This window comes from Chamaea fasciata, unplaced genomic scaffold (assembly GCF_029207755.1).
Source record: "Chamaea fasciata isolate MVZ Bird 193981 ecotype frontalis unplaced genomic scaffold, bChaFas1.0.hap1 SCAF_3, whole genome shotgun sequence".
Classification (NCBI taxonomy): Eukaryota; Metazoa; Chordata; class Aves; order Passeriformes; family Sylviidae; genus Chamaea; species Chamaea fasciata.
In genome coordinates, this window is record NW_027094088.1 from 6,626,190 (window position 1) to 6,646,192 (window position 20,003).

At 42.8% G+C, this 20,003-nt stretch overlaps 1 protein-coding gene across 2 annotated transcripts in view; it reads right to left on the reverse strand.

Annotated features, from left to right (window-relative positions):
• Nucleotides 1–20,003, reverse strand: part of SNAP25 (synaptosome associated protein 25) — a 62,709-nt gene that overhangs the window by 19,303 nt on the left and 23,403 nt on the right. For both annotated transcript variants that reach the window (XM_066177835.1, XM_066177834.1), the window contains exons 2-4: nt 10,764–10,898; nt 10,080–10,121; nt 1,870–1,918 (exon numbers count right to left, since the gene is read on the reverse strand). In XM_066177835.1, coding sequence (XP_066033932.1) covers nt 1,870–1,918; nt 10,080–10,121; nt 10,764–10,835 — 163 coding nt within the window. In that variant the 5' untranslated portion in view covers nt 10,836–10,898. The remainder of the gene's footprint in view (nt 1–1,869; nt 1,919–10,079; nt 10,122–10,763; nt 10,899–20,003) is intronic.

A 20,003-nucleotide genomic window follows, 5' to 3' on the forward strand; every position in this document is an offset into this window, starting at 1 on the left:
TAATTAAACATTTAACATAGTCCAAGGTTACAATATTTTCAGGGTTGGTAACATTATTTGGCTGTTTTCCTTGAAAAACCCACACTGTGTAGTCATATGCTAAATTTACTGAACCACTTAAGGCATGACCATAACCAATTTAAAGAGGCTTCGAAACCTTCTGATTATTTCCTGCAGGTTTTGACTAACTGCATCTCTGTCTGTACAACAAGCATTTCAGGTTTCACTGTCAATAAGGGTTTGATACTGAGCTCCCTGAACTCCAGAGAGGTGAGTGTGGCCACTCTCAGCTCCTTGGCTCACCCAGACTGTCCTTCCTGTCATGGCTACAGAGCGAATCAGTCAGAAAACTTTTGAATACAGGAGTTTAACAATAGTAGAATTCCAAAATAATAATTTTTAAAAACAACGAAATTCAGGATTAAAATCAAAATAAACCTCCCTAGAAATCTGTGGAAATATAGCAGTTAAAGAACAGAAATATACATTCCCAGGAGCCACAAAATTTCTGGTGCTCTGCCTGTGGATTACATTGCAAGACATACCTGGGTATTAGCATACTTTCTTTGAAAATATTTGTGATTTATTACAACTGTATAATCCACTGCTGAAACAAAACACATTATTTAGACAGGTGCCATATCTGTTTCAACATAAGTAATTTCTGTTTTTCTGTATTCAGTGGTAGTTCTTCTACTGCCATTATTTTTTGAAGACAACAAAATGTTCTCTGTAACATTTTTCTTGTCAAGACAAATCGATGTGACAAAATTTGGTTGAGTTAAATTCTTTTCCCTAAAGGGGGGATGTGGGGGGGAAAGCAATGAGACATATATAAAAAAAAAAACAAATAGAAGAAAATACTTTCCATTTAGGTCCTGTTATTACTTTTCGTTCATAATAGTGTCAGAGAGGCAGGGACATCAAAACTGGAAAGGGCCTGTTGGATTCTGCAGTCCATTTCCCAGGAATTCTGTACCCTTATTTATTATCAATGTCCAGGTTTGATGAGTAATATAACTTCACCTCTGCAGAAAGCATTTCCTAATAATAATTTTGTGTCATGCCATATAGTAAATAATAACAAGGGCCTTTGGGGGGCTGGTCTGATAGATAGTAGAAGAAAATTTCTACTCTGTTGATTTATTGGAAACACCATTTTGTTGGGGCTGTGGATCTATGGCTGACGAAGACTTATTGGTTTTATTGAGAGGGAGAGAAAGCTACCTTTTCTTTGTAATATTATGAAGGGCAAAAATGCAATTTCCTGAAATGTATTGAATATATCAGGCTCTGTCTTTGTCATTGTCATCCACAGACAGGTAGTCTAAGTCTGAAACCTCCTATATGGACAGTTGTAATGAGCTGATTGTGTAATACTTTTAATGTTAAAATTCTCTCATTCTCACTGCGTCGCTACTGTACAAAAAGTAACTGAATCTTACACAAACTAAACCCATTTTACCTTCTCTTGGGATGCATTTCTTGTATGTCTTTCGCTTGTGATTTAAGTGGGAAAATTACGTAGCACCTGCATAAATAATGCTGGATTTTATACTTATAGAGGCAAATCTTCTCATCATGTAGCTGGATCTTGACCCAAAGCTTGCTGAAATCAAATGGTGATTTGGATGAGTTCAGCCTGCAGCTCTCTTTGACATAAATGGGAAGCAGATCAAAAGAAGTCCAGACTCTTAGGCAGCTGTTGTACATTTTTCTCTGTTGGACAACAAAGCTAAAGGCAAAGAGGTTTTGGGGTTCTCATGCACGACCACAAGTATTTTCTTTCCCTCGTTTCCAGGGTTGCACACAGTCAGTACAGCACTTTGAGAAGGGTGATACTTCCTTACTGAAGCAATCTGAACTTACCTCCTTGCTCATCCAACATAACCAAAGTCCTGATACCAGCATCTTTACTCTACATCCCAATAGTGGTAGCAAGGTAAGGAGAGAGAGGGGGAGAAGAGAGAGAGAGAAAGAAAGATCAGTGAGGGAACACTCAGCCCTTGGTAGGGGACATAGGAAGACACAAGAAAAACAGTGAAAGGAATGGCAAGGGGCTGATGGCACAGTCCAAAGGCCTTATGTGCCTGGACACTGTGTAAGTAACTAGGTACTCTCCATTGCACCATCAATCCTGGGTTCTTTTGGGATACTGAACTTCTGCAGAAAGCACAAAGCCATGAACCTTGAGATTAAAATAATCATTTTACACAAGAGTAATTTCTAAAAAGAGAAGGTTCATCTCCAAGTTAAATGAAGCAGGAGAAGGGAGGATGGGGGTGTTGATGTTGTAGGTGGATGTTAATTTCACAGGAGAAATTCCCAGGGAGAACACGTATGTCACAAACATGTTTGGGAAGGTGGCACAGTAGTTTGTGTACAGCCCTTGCTGCTGACAGAAGTCAGAAAGCTTACCTACTTAGGAAATCCAGTTTAAAGCAGGCTAATATTTAATAGGATTAAGCCATATTTTTTGGCTCAGTGATCTAATAGATATGGGTTTGAGCCAAGTTTTAATACAGTCAACAGACACCTTTAGCATTAATGGACTTTGAATTAAGCTTGAAGGTAGGATTTTCAAAACACCTACACACTGAATCTGCCTCTGCTCCCACAGCTTAGTGGGAATCTTACCACTGCCTTTGCTGGATACAGGCTTGGAGCAAAGCTGAGCCACTCACACCTCCCACCTGCCTAAGCCAGTGGTAGGGCACCTTTGACAAGTACAATTTTTATTATGTGTTATTCTGGGGTGTGATCAGGTGTCTCTGGTTCCTGGGTGCTGTGGAACTGAGCTATATCACACATCAAATTATCTCCTTTTTAATTACAAGGGGAAACCAGCTCCATTCTGCTTGGAGCAATGATAACATCTGTGAATAATTAATGGCCTGAATGATCTCCCGACTGTTGCATGTCAATAATAGATGAAGGAAGTCCTCTGTGGCCTGACAGCTTGACAGCAGAGCTACCTGGACGTGTGCAGCAGTCATTTACTTGTTGCCATGAGCATAAAGCTATCCATGCTCCTGTGAAACACATGGAGGTGGTGGTGGTGGTGTCGATTTTGCAGAGGGCAGGGGAATGCCCACGGTTGCACAGCTACATCAGGAACAGAAAACTAAAGTCCTGACCATCCCTCTTGCTTCTCAAGCCACCCTCCCACTCCTGGAGGCAAATCAAGGACTTCATGTTATCTTTCCTGCCAGCTGCCCTGCTCACTGCTCTTCAGTTTCTGTGGGAGCAGAGAAGTGTATCTGGCCAGCAGCTGCCCTGTCCACACTCCAGGGCACTTCCAGGCTCCCACAGCTCACGCTGGCTCAGCCACAAGCCCAACCCTGCCATGCTCAGGGTTCTTTGCCTTGTGCAGCTGGTGCTTCTCTGCTGCACTTCCAGAGGATCCTGCTTGGCTCAAGAGGGACCTGAGGTACCTCCTGTTGTGCTCTTCTCTGCCTCTCCCTGCACTCCCATTCTTGTCTGTAATGTATATATCACTGCAGAAATTGGGAAAAACATCAGAAGTGTGCAGGCTGGTTTGCTCTCTCTTTTTAAAAAGTCCCTGTGTGAGTTGCCAGATGGACAGAAGAGACCTCCTGCCTCTCCCCATGGTCTGCTGCACCCTCTGCCCTCAGGTCAGCCATCTACCAGGCACCCACTGCTGCTCTCTCTCCCTTCAAGTTCACACTGCATTTACTTGGATCCCAGCCAGATTTTATTTTTGCAACATTTAGGGTCCAAGGGTTATCTTAGGTTTGCCAGTTTAGAAAAAAGAAACCACCTTTAATTATCTTATATTTTATGTGGGGCAGGTCTGCTAAGCACTGCTTGTGCAACAGTTTTTTATTGGCTCTTTCTATACTCTTGGTACCCAGGGAGGTTTTACCCCCCACTAGATTTTAACAGACATAGTCATGCAAACACAAGAAGGCTGCATGAGTCTTGAGTCACCTTGTGTTTCAGTGAATATGTTGTAGTCTGACATGGGACCCTTCCAAATATTGAACTCAGAAACCTTTAGTTGGTGCTGTGATAGTTGTTGGCTTTTGGTAAATCAAACATAGTCGGGCTGAGAAATATTTACTGCTCTTTAACACTCTGACCTTATTTTCCTGCTGTGTGTAACATCTAAGCAAACCACCTCTATACAAGATGTGCTGAGAGATGAACTCAGCAATTAGACCCCATGGTTTGTATTTCATATCAAATCCTTACACAGAGCGAAAGAGGTGAAATTTTCTGTTATTTACCTGATCATCAGTGCCATTTAATTCATCAGACAATACTGTATCTTTTACAAAGAGCCTGCCACAGCATTAACAAAAATCTGAAAATATTAAAGGATGTGCAATGAATAGAATTGTCTGCATCTGTGGTCTAATCCAAAGCATATTGAAGCTAATAAAGAGGTGGTGACTGAAAAGGATGAGATGTGATTCAGACATCAAGTGACAATCTCCTTCTGTTCCAAATTTCTATTAAGCATTAATTTTCAGCTTTTCCACAAAAAGAATTAAATGTGTAAAGTCAATCAAAAAATAAATCACATTCATGCATCAAAATAGGTCCAGACTTTTAGAAAAGCTCAGTATTTCCATTATGACTGATATTTTAGATAACTCAAGCCCAAACCTGTCTGTAAGACAGAGCTATTCTAAAAATGTGTTCATCATCCAGATGTCTGAGCAGGAGAGAAACACTTGGTGACTGACCCCCAGTGACAACAGACTGAGGCAGCTCTGGAAAGATGATTAACAGAATATAGAGGAAGAAATGTGCCCAACAAATGTGTTCAGGGGGCAAAGACAGACACCTTGGCTTGTCCTGCACTAGAAGTATCACAGAAACACCCCTGGCCTCAGTGGAGCAGGTGCCACTCGAGCTGGTTGCTGGGACAATGTGTAAAAGGAGGTGATGAAAGCTCTCCTGTGGAGTGCCAGTCCAGGACAGGTTTTACAACCCCGGCCCCTGAATCCTTGGTGACAGACTCTCCTCACCATGGGCCCAGTGACTATGCTTGGGTTTTTCTGAGGGCTCAGGAAGGATTCCCGCACACATCCACCAATATCAGTGATATCCTGTGTGGGAAGCCATGAATGGGTAGAACTCACGGGGTCTGTCATAGTATGAAATTGTGTGCTAAAGTTCCACCTTGACGAGGATTAGAGCGTTTCTTCCTTCCTGTGCAACGGAGGAATCTCTTCAGACCCTGCAGTCCCTGTACAGGCAATCCTGCTCAGTTTGCAGCAACATAAGGATTCTCAAGAAAGTGAAATGCTTAGGGTAGGTCAGGCCAGAGAGATGAAAAACGCATCTTTCACTTTTCAGGACCCTATAGAGTTCATAGAGCATACGCCATTTTCCTCCAGCTCTTTAATCTGTAACAGCCATCTCTTCTGAGAACAACTTCTGACTCTCCTTGTCTTCTCATTGTACTTGAGAGGAGAATTTGGACTGCTGGATTTTGCTATGGCATAGCCAACCTCTCACATTCTTGTCTTTTAGAATAAAATGGCACAGCATTAATTGCTTGTGTTGAGGCATTAAACTGGCAGCCCTGGAGTTCCTCTGTTTATCCATCGTGCAGGTATTCTGGAGATGGTAAAATATATAATATATATAATAATTTTGCACATGAGATGACCCGTTCAGGGCAGGAGGCCAACACTTCCAACTTGACACAAATGTATCACCTTAGGTGAAACAGACCCTGAACATTTTAGGAAAGTTTATGTCCTTCAATCTTTCATCCTGGCTCTAATGCTTGAATAAAAGCAAACGAACAAGCAGTACTAGTTTGGGTTCCGCATCATTTAAATGAAGCACATGCCCAGGTTCTCCATTTGGCCCCTGGCAAAGTTATTAATCAAAGAACCAGAATATATGATTTTAAATCCAGGCTGAATTCAACTCAGAGATACTTTAGTTCGTCAGTGCTTCAGTGAAGCCAGGTTAACAGCATAACTGGGAATCCTTTTGGAGGCTTTAACAGACATTATCCTTAGTCTTCTCTAAGAGCTTTTTAAAACTTTTTGGTTGCTTTTGGTTTGAGTTTTTTGGTTGGTTGGTTGGTTGGTTGGGTTATTTCATGAGGGTTTCACTCAAAGCAAGTCAGCAGTAAAACATTCACTAAAATTTGCCCAGCACTTTGGAGGGGAATGGTATTGCTGTATCATTTCTTGTTATTGCCGTTACAGAACTTAATTTCCCAAGATGGAAATAAAAGTGGGAAGACAATTGGAATGACTTCTCAAAGGGCTCATCAGTCCCTCCAGGAACACGGTGTGTTGGGTCCTATCCTACCAAAGGCAGCTACTCAAATTTTGGTTTAGCCTGAGGGAAGATTCTCCTAGCACTATAAGGGTATGATGTATCAGATAGAGAATCCAAATTCTGGAAATCACTTTCCCTGCATTTCAGGAGATATCCTGAAAAATATATATACACTCTCAGTTACGTGAAGACCACATAAACTTCCACTTTAATGAAGAATTTTGCTTTAATCAAAAATTAGAGAGTTTGTTTTGAATAAATTAATACAGACAATTATGTACCAGGACAGGCTGACATTGCTAGCAGTTCCCACAGACACTGAAGAGAACTGTCAACACCCTAAAGACAAAAATGTGGCCAAAGAAACATTTTTTAGTCATCCGTAGTAGTGAATTTGCTCAGCTCCTGCTCCAGGTTCCCTGTCAGCCTTTTAACGCTCCGACATGTCCCTGATTAAAGAGTCACACGCTGCTGCTCTGCCTGGTAAACCAGATCCTCAGCCCACATGAATCTGCCACCTCCCTGGTTAACACACACAAAGGGGTCTACTCCTGCATTTGAGGAAGTGAGACCAGAATTATGGATCGCATTCCCTCGTGCCAGATTTGTCGAATTACACTGGTTAAAAACACTATTCTGAGGAGAACTCTTCCAATAGTTCAATAGTTCCAATGGTCTAATGATATCAAAAGGGTTTTTCAAGTCAGCTTTGACAAGGTTTGGGCCAAGCCCTAAATAATAGAGCACTTTTTCTTCTGTTTTTCAGACTAAGGAGCATTTGGTAGTGATAATAAATGTCAGGGTAAACTCACAGCTGGTAAAATGGCATTCTGTGTGTTCAGTATCCTGCGTAGGGCAGCATCAGTTATTAAACGTTTATAGCTCAACATTTCACCTTTGGTACTTCACTGTCACCTCACATGAGAGAAAATAGTCCTGTCTGGATTTAAATGTAAAAAACAGCCCTTTTGTCTGTACATTCCTAAGTGCTTTCTTCTGAGCTTTTACCACTACTGATTTTGTTATTTTTTCCTTGCTGCTTCATAGCTACAAAATATCCTTCTTTTCCCCATACTACCACAACTGATTTTCCTTAAAGGCCATGGTGGTGGCACTGGGAGATGGGAGCAAACTCCCAGCTTTTCTCCCTGCATGTGATATTCTGCATTGCATAATGTTGCCTCAGAGGTAAAAAGCGTGAACATGAAAAGAAGGTCAGCTACAAACTGTATTTAGTCTCGCTTGTTCTGCCTCACTTCATTTTTACTTTATGTTTTGACCTGAACATTGCACAGCATCATCATAAAATCCAGGTATTTATAGCACTGAGTGGCTCGAAACAGCACTGGTCAATGCAGATTAACTGCACTGCCTGGGCACAATGGGCACCACAGAGCAAACTGGGTTTTGGAATCTGCCATTCCAGGAGGAGATGCCTTGGGGCAAAGCCGTGGCTGCTTCTTGCTTCCCTTGTTGTGCCAGGACTGAAAATCAGATTCTTGCAAAGCTGGGTTATAAAACCAAGAAACAATAACATCCTTGGTTTTCCTTGGGAACAGCATCAGGGCTTAGTCTCCAAACTCTGAACAGCCTTCTGGGGCAAGCAGGGAGCATCCTTTGGGGACATGTCCCCAAGCTATGACCTGCAATTAGGCCTTACATGGCTACAGGGCTTCCTTGGATGGACAGCACTATTCTGTCTTTAGAATGGAGTCCAGTCAGTCTGTTTATGCTGTATTTCCCCAGTATCATGACAGCAATCCATACAAATGTACACAGTAATAATGCTTAAACATACAGACATCCTTTTCCTAAGAAAGGAATAACAGATTTGCTGTATCAAGAGAACAGAGTAAAAAGCATTCTCTGCCTGAGTATTTCCTATCTCTATCCACTAGACAGGTTCTGCTAAGTGAGGAAGTCTAATTGAATTTTTGGGGTTTATTAAATCAGAGCGGTGCAAGCTCAATTTCAAATACTCCCACCATTTGTCTTTTCGGTATAAAATCTCTCACTCCCTGAATGCTGCATTTTTTTTAAAGTACCTAGGAAAGGAGATTGGAATAATCAACCAGCTGTTTAGGCCACAAAAGAATTTTAAAGGTCTCCTGTAGTCACTATTAGTGAAAATAATGTCCAGCTCATTTTAGAAGAACTCCCTTGACTACTCAGTGCTAGTTTTAACAACTTCTCTATTTGGACAGGAAGATATTGTGGCATCTGAATAAATGCCAGGTCCAGAGATGCTGAGCTCTTCCAAGAAGCGCTACAGACCTACATAAATTCATTGGTAAATTCAGCAGTCCCAGTTCTCCTCCCACTTTGCCATTTGCTGTGATTTAATACTGAAATTCCAGTGGCATTCACAATATGCTGGCTCAATATGTTAGGAAGACTCAAGCAGTGCATCGGCCGCACAAATACAGCTCAGGAGAGGCAGGGCTGATATTTACTGATGGCTTGGCCACGAGCAAATCACTTCCCTTTCCTGCGCCTCTCCTTCTTCCCACTCATCATCTGCCTTGTCTATTTAGATCCCAGGCATTCTGGGGCAGCAGGCTCTCCTGCCTTGTGTTGTGAGGGTACTCATATGAGACTCTTCCATGTTGTTGAATTGATTTCAGCAGGAGCTGCATCCAGCACAGAGTTGACGTAAAGTGGTGGTTAGGGAATGGCGTGTCCAGGGAACTGAGCAGCAAAAAGGGACAGATTGCTCGTGAGACAAGAGCATGTTTCGGCTGTAAGGGGCCCTGATCTAAAGTGTTTGTGGAGGAGAAGTGATGCTGACTATGCTCAGTGACCCATCTGTCTGTCTGTACATGGAAATTTAATTTTGTCTCCACTGGACTCCATTGATCTTCACAGTGGTGATTGATTTCAAGGCCATAAGCCTACGGCTGGGGTTGTGCTTGTTCCTGAACATGAGACCTGATGTAATTTTCTTCCCATTTTCTCTGCTGGAGACTCTTCTGGTTGTCAGGAGTACTGGGACTGTCAGTGCTGATGACCCTGATTAAAAATGTCACCAGCTCCAGCACCAGGGCTTTCATGGTGTCTGAAAATAATACATCCTGTCAGGCAGCAGCAAAGTTTTCCACCACCTGATGGCTAAACACTCAAAAATAACTGAGTTGAAATTTTACAACTTTTAAACCCCTTTATTGTGGAGAGGGTGATGTATGGCCTGCCTGAATTGTTTTTCTTCCCCCTCCAGGCACATATTAGGGGTCCCCTTCCTTAGCACCATGGAAAATCAGAGAACTCCCAGTTCCAAAGTGGTCAATCTAGGACATCTTGTGAGCCTTGAAATCCTGATAAATATTTCAGAGATACATAAAGAAATAGCATTTAAATGCTGTGCTGACCAATGTTCTATAAATAGCTGCAAGTGTTTCTCGAGATGGAAGTATTTAAAGCAGACTGGGAAAATGGATCAAGGGCTCTTCTCACCTTCCCCTCTTGCAGTGTTATGCCACGGACATGAGAGTGGTGCTGGCATGAGGCTCCCAGAGCTCTGCAGCAAACTCAACCACTTGTCCCTGACTCCAGGTCACCTTCAGAGGCTTTTTCCCTCATTTGTCTCTAGAATCCTGTCTCAGTGGATCCTCAGGTATGACCAAACCAGTGCCTTGGCAACCAGGGAACAGTGTCTTGCATGGGCCTAGTGAGGGGTAGGGATGAGCTGGGACAGTGGCACGTAAAGCCATGGTCAGGCCCTAGCGATGTGAGTTTTAAAAAACTTCCAGTATCAGGCTGTCCATCACTTTTGCTCACAATGGAAGTGCAAACAAAATGCAAGTCCTTACCTCTTCAACAAGCTGCAGCATTCGACGGGTGCTCTCAAGGGACTGGAAAAAAACAGGAAAGAACACAGATTTGGCAAGTTACGCTTTCCAACTCTAACGTGCAGGCTCATGCTGACAGGATGTTTTTTCTGCACTCTTTCCCTCCCTTCCAAATCAGGCCATCAGCAGGGCAGTGGTGATCTCTCCATCTCCAGCTCTGTGGATGGCTAATGCAGCAGTTCTCAGCACACCCCGAGGCAGCTGCACTCTCCAAGGCTTGTGCTCCCCTTGCTCACACACTGCAGCAGTGCTGCTCAGCACCGCAGGTGTTCCACTTTAAAAATAAAGCCTGTGGTTTTCAGCTAAGATTCTTCAGAATCCCAGTTGGTGACTTCTAATATTTATTAGGTTTGACAAATCAAAGGAATCCTCAGAAAATATTAAATTGCTGCCTTTTGCTCTGAGGCCAGTCAAATTGATGCACAATCTAATACTTAAACCAAACTCACAATCAATAAATGCCCTAATCTAGACTAAACACAACATTAACTTTTACCCCAGCTCATTTCATTTCCAATTCCGCTCTCAGTGTAAAGCTGATGGAAAAGAGCTCTAGAAATCCTTTGGCAGATCAGCTCCTATTTCTGGCTGTGTGTTTCACACCAAGCCCAGCCCCAAGTTCCCAGTTTTAGCTACTGGTCTCACTTCATCAGCGAGCTGGTCGGCACGCCGCTGCATTTCTTCCAACTCATTGCGCATATCCGCGTCTTCCGCCATTTTAGCTGTGGGGGTGTTTGGGGACGCTGCAGATCAGGATTTGCACTCAGCTGCTTTCTGAGCCTGGAAGACAGCGAAAAGGAAGAGGAACAGGGTGGTTAGGAGCCGTGCTTAAACGTCAGTCCCACAAAAGTGCTTTTATCACATCAATGTCCTCACCCAAACTCTCATTCTGGATAGTAATTCCTACAGAGTAGAGAGCAAATCCTTCCTTTTTTCTTAACCTTTCAAATGCAATTCATACTGAAGCTGGACACTCAGGAGATGTCATTTGCTGCCAGAAACAATCTTGAAACCCATTCATTCTTCTCTAGGATTAAAAGGCTTAATGTGAAGGAGGTCAAGCCTATGCCCCTCATGTCCTGTGTTTCAGCTGCGTTGCTTGGAGGGCTGAATGCTCAGCTAACACATTTGAAATTAAATTAAAGTCTATGTAACTTTGCAGATTTCATTGGCTAGTGACTTGTCCACCATGCTATAGTTCAGACTATGAAATAGTATTTACATCTAGACTAGGAGAAGTCTACCTGGAAGAATCCTTCATTTTGGGGGAAGTGATAGTAGGACCTAAGTGGTATTTTCAACTTCTCCACAAAGTGGGTCAGATTCTGGTCTTCGTTATCTCTCTTGATATAGAAGGACACCCCTGAGCTAGTCCTAACCAGAGGTCAGGATGCAGCTCCTTAATCCTTGTTTTGGTAGGGTTTCTTTTTTGTTACAAATTCAAGCTAGCTCTGATTACTGAGCATGACTTGATTAAGAAAGGCGGGCCCTCCTACCATCTGTCAGGACTTTATAACAACAACACTGGTTTATTTCTTTGCTTGATTCAAGCATGGCACATTGCAAATTACGGCTCCCTGAATGTTAGATTTGTTCATTGCAGGAAAAACCTAATTGCAGGTGCAGAGGAGGTGGGGAAGTTGTGGGGGACTGCAAGTAAACAGCCATAAAGCAGATGCCATCGTGCTCAATTACAGAAAGAGGACAAAAGCAGCCCCTTTCAGCAAAGCTGCTCTAAAGAAGGCAGGATCCCGGGGGCTGTTTTCTGTCCTGTCTTTGCGATATGTGCAGCCTTTACGAAACAAGATAAGTCAGGGCAGAGCTTGGCTCTAAAATTTTAGCAATAACAACTCTGTTTTAATGGAAGTTACTATATATTGGAGATTAAACCATTCCTCTCTTCGATGGTGCTCTCCATCAGGACGTCAGGAGTATGGGCTGAGCAGGTACAGCTGGGTGGCAGCGATGTTTCCTGGATCACACCCTGTTTGTTTAGAAAGGTGTAAGGAAAGCAGACAGCTCCTTGCATTTCCTCTGCAGCTTCAGCAACAGATTTGCTGTTTTTCTTATCTAAGAGGGAATGTGTGACCTTCATGCCTCCACATTAGCTGTGCCCTCACTCATGGTTGCTTTTCCTCTCTGAAGCTACAGCAGGAAGAAATCCATCTTGAGGAGTCAGCCCTGCAGCTACTGGCACAACATTCTACTTTCATCACTGAGCACATCGCCACATCCTTGTCAACGGGAGGCTGACATTTTGTGATGGGTCACACCATGTGTAGGAGCCCAAAAGTCTGCTGGAGAAGGAGGCCACCTGGTCCTGCCAGCTGTGTGGTCACAGCAGTGGGAAGGACCAAGCTTAGGCAACTCATCTACAGCCCTGGCTGATGCAAAGGCAGAGTTTAATTTCGTGGCTAATACTCAGGCTGATATTGGACACTTCAAGGTTGCTCACGAACAGCAGGAAATGAGCTTTACAAAAACTGGTGCACTTCGATATTTAGGAGGGGAAGATAAACCGGGAACTGGTCTCTTCTGGAAGGGCACATGAAAGTGTGGGGATACTCTCAAGGCCACCCCAACCTCCCCACCCTGCTGCTGTGCTGGTGGTGCCCTGCACGGCACACAGCTCCAGGAAGACACTGCTCCTGGCCAGCAAATGGAGCATGCTCAGGTGGGATAAAAAAAAGTTTTTTCAGTAAAGAACCATGCTCCAAACTCCCGTCCCACTTGGCAGAGGCTGGCTCTAGCACTGGTCACTGCTTCAAAAACTGTGGTTTTTTTCTCAGATTGAGGCATAACCCGGAGCTGAAATATTTCTGGTATAGCCTCTGTACCAGAACACCAAGATTTAGTCTGTGGACCTAGTTTTCGAGCATCTAGTTAAAATATTCTCCTCTGCCTGGACCTGTCACTACACTTGTGCTGGCAGATAAGCAGCACCAAGCTTTAGCAAAAATCAGGACAATTTGCTCAGGGCTTCGGGACTGATCTAATTGGTAAATACATATAAATGTTGAGGGGCGGGAAAGTGGTTCTGTGCTGTGTCTGTTGGTATCATCTCACTAGCTGTAAAGTGGGAGGTGATGCATCAGTGAGAGGGTGGGATGCTAACAGGGAATTTGGTTCATTTTCTAAGCATATTCAGTGTCAGCTGAATAATTACAGACCTGTAAGTGAGGGGAGGTGACATGAGGGCTTCTACTGACAACAGCAATATATTTATTGACTGTTGGTCAGTCTCTTCAGATACAAAAAAAAAAAAAAAACAAACAAAAAAAAACAACAACAACAAAAAAAAACCCCAAAACCAAAAAACACAGAAAATTCCATTATCAGGTAGATTCCAGCCTGACTTTTGATGTTTTCCTTACTATTTTTTTGATCATGAACCAGTGGTGGTGATGGGTGGTAAAAAAAAAAAAAAAAAAAAAAAAAAAGTGGAGAGACTTTCAGAAAAGCATGGAATGGTTTGGGTTTGAAGGTTCCTTAAAGAACATCCAATCATTCCAATCCCCTGCCATAGACAGGGTCACCTTTCACTAGACCAGGTTGCTCAGAGTTCCATCCAACCTGACCTTGAACACTTCCAGGGATAGGGCATCCACAGCTTCTTTGGACAACCTGTTCCAGTGACTCACCATCCTCATAGTCAGTAATTTCTTCCTCACATTTAATCTAAACCTATTGCCTGTCGGTTTGAAGCCATTGTCCCTTGTCCTGTCACTCCATGCTCTTCTGGGGTTTTTTTTAGTTACCCTTCTTGGTTTGTTAGAGTCATCAGATGGCATCTTAGTGACAGACATGTCTTATTTTGCATCAAGCTAAAAAAAGTGTCAGAGCTTGTAACCGGAGAGATGTTGTGCAGCAAGTGATCGAACTTGACAGGTTTATTGAGATTGTTTGGTATTTGTAAAGCACTTAGAATGGATTGAGAAATAGCAAAAAGCATTCTTCCAGACAAATCATTTTTCATTAAGTTTTAGTCATAAACAGAAGTGCCCTGCAGCTGTGCTGATTTAACTTTATTTAATAGAAAACCGTGCCCAAGGATCAATAAAGGTTACTGGTTTGCCGTCAGTATGATAAACTACATAAATTTTGTAGATGGCAGGGAATGAGTTTAAATTTTTTTCAGAATTTGCTATTTATGATGTGGAATAGGACAGATTAGAGATAGGATTTTCCTTGAAAAGTCCTGTTTAGGCTGAAATACCATTCCAGTGTCATGAATTTCCAACATCAAACCTGTTATCAATAAAAATTTTGCAGAGAGAATTATTATGTTAGAGTACAAATTAACGGTTCTCCCTCTATGGTGTTCCTTAGGAACACCTATAAAAAGCTTTTATTTAAAGCTCCTGATATTTTGAAGCATTGAAAATGAATGATTTCAGGAATGGTCAAGAACAGTTAAACCATGATGAATTTGCTCTCACTGATACTAGACAGACTTTCAAAAGCGTAAGGTCTGGCTCAGGCCCACTGAAACCTGCTCTTGTTTAAGTAGAAGAGAAACAGGCCTAAGATAGTATTGAGGACTTGGGGTAATAAATTCCTTGCAGAATTTATATTTTTGGTAGTGGTTGATATTTCGCATTCTGTTCCCATTCAAGTTAATTTGAACCAACTATCAAAATCCTACAATTGCCTTAGGAACCTCTAATATAACTGCGATAAACTCTCCAAAGTGTACTCTGTACTTTTAACTTAAACTACATTTTATTTTATCTACAGTCCCTGCAGAGATGACAGACCAGAAAACCAAAGTTTGGGATGTAATCTATTAAGCTCTTTCGATCTAAAAAATTGATTATATTTTTTTAAAAAAAGGTTGCTACAGAAGTTACAGACCCTACTTCACTCACTTTGTGTTTAGACTTGCAGTAATTGCTATACAAATTCAGCCTCAAAACTTCACATGGACCTCGGTTTTTCCATTTCAGAAAAGGAAATCCTCTGGCTTCACACACAAACATCCACGGTGCTCTTTGAAAAGGAGAAAAAAACCCCAAACATTGCTACAAAATACTGTGTACACCATGTTCCAGGCTGTGCTCTGTGTCTCCTACACAATGCGAGTAACTCCAAGCACTTGGATCATTTACATCAAATTCCCTGCAGACGGTCTCGTACCTTATGCCAGTGCTCGTACAGAAGCACAACAGACAATGTTAGAGAGAAATACAAAGAGAGACTGGCTAATGGAAAGGCATTGCCTATTATACTTTGAATTCTGCATCTGCTATTTCAGGAGTGCCAAGAAGAACATTATACAATCCGTATGGAGTAGTACTGAAGGCTCAGAGAGACCTACGTCTATCCCCAGAGGAAGTGAGATACAGTGAGTGACCTTTGAAAGCAAATATTTGCTTCACAGTGATATAAACACTTCAATGCAATAAATACAGGAAAATGAAAATGCTGCAATTTACTGGGGTGAAGGCAACACAGCAATAAAATGTTCTTTTTTAAGCACTCTCCCTGTTATTAAAGGACACATCTACTCTTCCCATGGATATTTGTGGCCAGAAGATGACTGCATTGGTGTATTTTACTAAACAAGTCAGAGTTGGTCAATCCCACACTTTGTGCCTCTTTCTTGTAGGATTGAAAGCATTACCATGGTGGTGTGGTGCTCACAGAGCCACAGAAAACCTGAGGAGAGACTTTGAATCAAGGGTCTCAGGATGGATGTTGGGCCATTTAAAGGTGGAATTTGGGTTGCTGCTATTGTCTGGCTGTTGGTAGACAAAGAAACACTGTCAAAGGGGGCGATGAAGTGCAGCTACAGAAGGAGGTCATCCTTGATACCTAGTGTTGCCCCTTATTTGGCTTCCCATGCGCCATTCAAAGGGTGTTTAGCCTGTATGGGGTCAGGCACAAGGCAGCTCTGGGGCTGTGTAGGATCCTCCTTTATCCTGCTGGACTTCCTCAAAGCTACCACTGCCCAATGGGGAGCTCTCTACAGCTCACCTGTCCAGCATATTGGCCGTGTCTTTCACCACCTTCACAAGCCTTCCCTACAGGGGCTTCTGGCAGCTGGATTATAGGAATTGCACTGGCATTAACCTCAAAGCCCAGGCTAGACCAGGAACTGCCTGATAACACCAGCAGGGAATGAAATGATATGAAAAGTGTGAACCTGCTGCAAAAGGATGCTTAGAAACCATTAGCTGTGTGTGTTACTGACACCAGCAGGTTCCCCCTGAAGCTGTGTTCACGATGGAGTGTTGGGAGGCAGATCCCAACAGAAAGCCTGGAGAGTCATGTGTGTGCTGCCCACAGTCAGTGTGACCAGCAACAGCTGGTGAGAAATTGAAGAGAGATGGAAACATGGTTTTTATAGATTGTGGACTCTCAGCAATGGCTCTCACAAGCTCCAGCTTTTCTGACTTCTGTCATCTCCATCTTCTTCGACACAGAGCTTACCACAATTAATATTGTCTAAAACTAAACATGCCCTGCTTCTGCTCTTGCTGTATTTGAATGGTCTGAAAGCACTTGGAGAAGAAATCAGATAATTTTGTAACCAAAACTCCTATTTAAACAGTTTACACTGTGGCATAAAATGTAACAATGAAAAATTAGTCGGAACTGTTATTTAGATTTAATTTCTAAACAGATTTGAATTAAAGTCTCGAGGAAAGTCTGTTGTTCACCTCAATTCTCCAGCACATCCTATTGCATGGATCTAATTTATCCACAAGACTTTCAGCAAAATTCTCATTTCCAACGAAACAGCTTTTTAACATTTGTGTTACAGATTAAGCCAAAAAGTTGGAGCTGTGTTTCTGTGGAGTCTGCCAGCCTTAACCCAGGGTACAGACACCTCATCTCTTTCCTGCTGCTGTACCACAGCGTTTTCCTTCAAGCCTTTGGGCCCACTTCCACAGCCCAGGCTGACAGAGTATAGTGATAATAACCAATTTCACTCTGAATTCTTGCTTGATATTCAGTAAAGAGTAATGCCTACAGGTGAGGGCTTGTCAGGGAGTGACTTTGGACAAGACAGGCACTGAGATCTTGCAAATCTGAATTCAGGAGAGGCAGGTAATTCCCAATTTGTTCCTGTCATCCTGCATCCCCTTAAGCAACTTATTTTTACTCTCAGGGCTTGCTTGCCTTGCCTGAAGAGAGATCTCTAGAGCTGTGTGAGATGCTGCAGGTGTTTGGTTTCCTGCTGCTGGCTCTATCCATCAGCACCGTGCAGGTGTCTTGGATACCCCTGATGGGACTGCTTGTCCGTGTTTAACAACTGAATCTGTCTCCTATCTCCACAACACAGATAAAATCCTTCTCTTCCTTCCTATCTTGCCCTTGTTTTGTCCCACTTGAATTGCAGGTGTTTCAGGGCATGGACCAGCACCTTGCCTGGGGTCCAGGACACCGGGGACTTTGGGATAAATGGTGGTGAGCATGCTGTCATATTGTCACACTGCGCCTCTGCCACCCCACCCCAACAGGTCACTGTTGTCCTGTCAGCTGTCTGACAACATGGCTGCTGCTCCATGAGGCTCCTCCAACGCACGCCAGGGCCGCTTCACCAGGCTCCCCCACCAAACAAATAAAAGCACAGACCAGCCATTTTGTAACAATGTCACCTCAGAGTAATAAAAACTTGACTTTCTATCCCTTTTGCTGCTAAAAGAAAACAAACCTCCCAATGTGTTATCTCTTTGCAGTCATTTTTACACCTATGTACCCACACATTTTTCCTTTTCTTTTTTTTTTTTTTTTTTTTTTTTGCTTTCCCATAGAAACAGAAAAACATTCAAGAAAAAGATGTTTATTCTATTCATCTGGGAGAGAAACCAACCAGAGAGGTGGAGGGTGAAGAAAGAAACTTTCTTAGGGGGAGTGGGTACCACATCTACCGGCAGCACAGAGCAGAGACCTGGACAGAACAGGCTTCTGTGAATCAAATTCCCTGTTATTGCGGCTCCCTGTCTCATGTAGCTTCATTTATAATTTAACAAGCTGTGTCCTATGAATCACTAAGCTTATTGTGTTCCCACTATTTCTGAGTCCAGACCGTCGCTTCTCCAATACCTGGAAAGCGTTTTACTTCTAGCACAAATTGATTCCCAGCTAGGAAACAGCAGCTTGTTCCTGTGCTGGTGTTGTCCTGTGGCTTAAATAGTTTCTCTTCTTCCCTGCTCTTTCTCTCTCTCTGAGGTACAGAAACAGGACTTGTAACCTTTTCCAGCATTTCCTATGATGTGAAAGATGAGATCTGTGAGTCCTTTCCTGGTAGGCAGACTGTCATCCTACCAGGACTTGGTTATGCCAGTTCCATTTGAATTAGTCTTCTCTGGAAAAGGGTGGCAGGCATTTTACAGGATATCTTAAATGAGGGTATGAGCTTTGCTCAAAGGGCTTAGTGCTTCCCTGTCTTCCAGGAGATACCTGCTCCAAAATATCCTACAACCTCACTTGCCATTCACATAGCTGGATCCTGATGGCTCAGAACAAGAAATCCAGGTATTAGTAGGGAGGATTAAAGAAAATGTCTTGACTTGTGACAAAGCTGTTTGCATTCTGAGGCCACAGTCCTGGAGAAAAACTGATGTCATCTGCCTAGCTGGAGGATTAGATTTCTGACTGTGTCATGATTTCCAGTAGAACTCAAACCCTAAATACATTCAGGTCTTCAAAATATTCACTGGCTATCACTGCAGCAATGACGAGCAGTCAACTTCTCTTCAATTTGTTTCCAACCTGGGTTTCTTTACACTGCTCCTAAGCCACTAAATCTGATTAATGGCCAATTTTAGAAGCTACTGGTGAAAGTCACGCCCCATTTCAAGTTGGAGGAAGTGTCACCACTGCCATTAGTGGGGTCAGATTTGCAGGTGGAGCTACGAGCCAGTGACGATGGTGCTGGGAGAGGCCAGCAGTGTGTGGAGGGGCAGATGTGAGTGTGGAAACACCAAACAGAAGTCCTTGGCATCCTAAATATTTTTCTGCCAGATATTCCTGGTTGTCTACCTTGCTCCCTTCTGTTTCTCTGAGACAGAATAGAAACATGAACTGGAAGTATTACAAAACATTTATTGAAGAATTCAAGACACAGCAAGGAATAAGAAAACTGCATGGCTAATTTTCCTGGGGCATTCCCACCAGGCTCCACGAGGTCTGTTGCATTTGCTGTTCCTAGGTTAGTAGAGAGAAACTGTTCCCTGTGCACAGTCATCTCAAAAGTGCCAGAGCTCCTCGTCCAGCCCCCACTCCATATACACATCCAAACCTCTTCCACATCTCCTGGTTTAAGTTAATCATCACCCCCTCAGCATTCCAAACCATAATGATCCATGGGTGAAGAGTCTCCTTTTGTGCTTCCACAAACCAAGAGGAGCAGCCCCAGTGGCAACAGAGAAAGGGAGCAGAGCTTCTGCAAGAGAGCATTAAATGAGTAGTCATTCAAAAGACCTCGCTCCACATTGCCTCAACCTTTCCTACGTCTTCTGTGCCTCTGCAAAGTCAGTGCAAAACGTCAGAAGAGTTCCACACTCTTGTATTACACACAGATCAAATCGATGACAGCAAATACAAACCAGTAGAGATCGTCCTCAAATTTTTTATAATGATCCAAGAAGGCAGCCTGACAACTGAAGAAAGACATTTTTAGGCTACATGCAAGATGAAAAGGAAACCCACAAATTGAAGGAGGATTATTTTAGGCTAAATGGATGATAGAAAGAAAACTCGCAAACTGGAGAAAGAATTTTTTTTTTTTTAGGCTAAAAGGATGATGAAAAGGAAACCCACAAACTGCAAAAAAAAGGTATTTTTAGGCTAAATGGATGATAGAAAGGAAACCCACGAGTATTACAGTAAGAAAAGGGAGCACATTTGCATTGGCCTGTCACAAAGCAGAGCTAA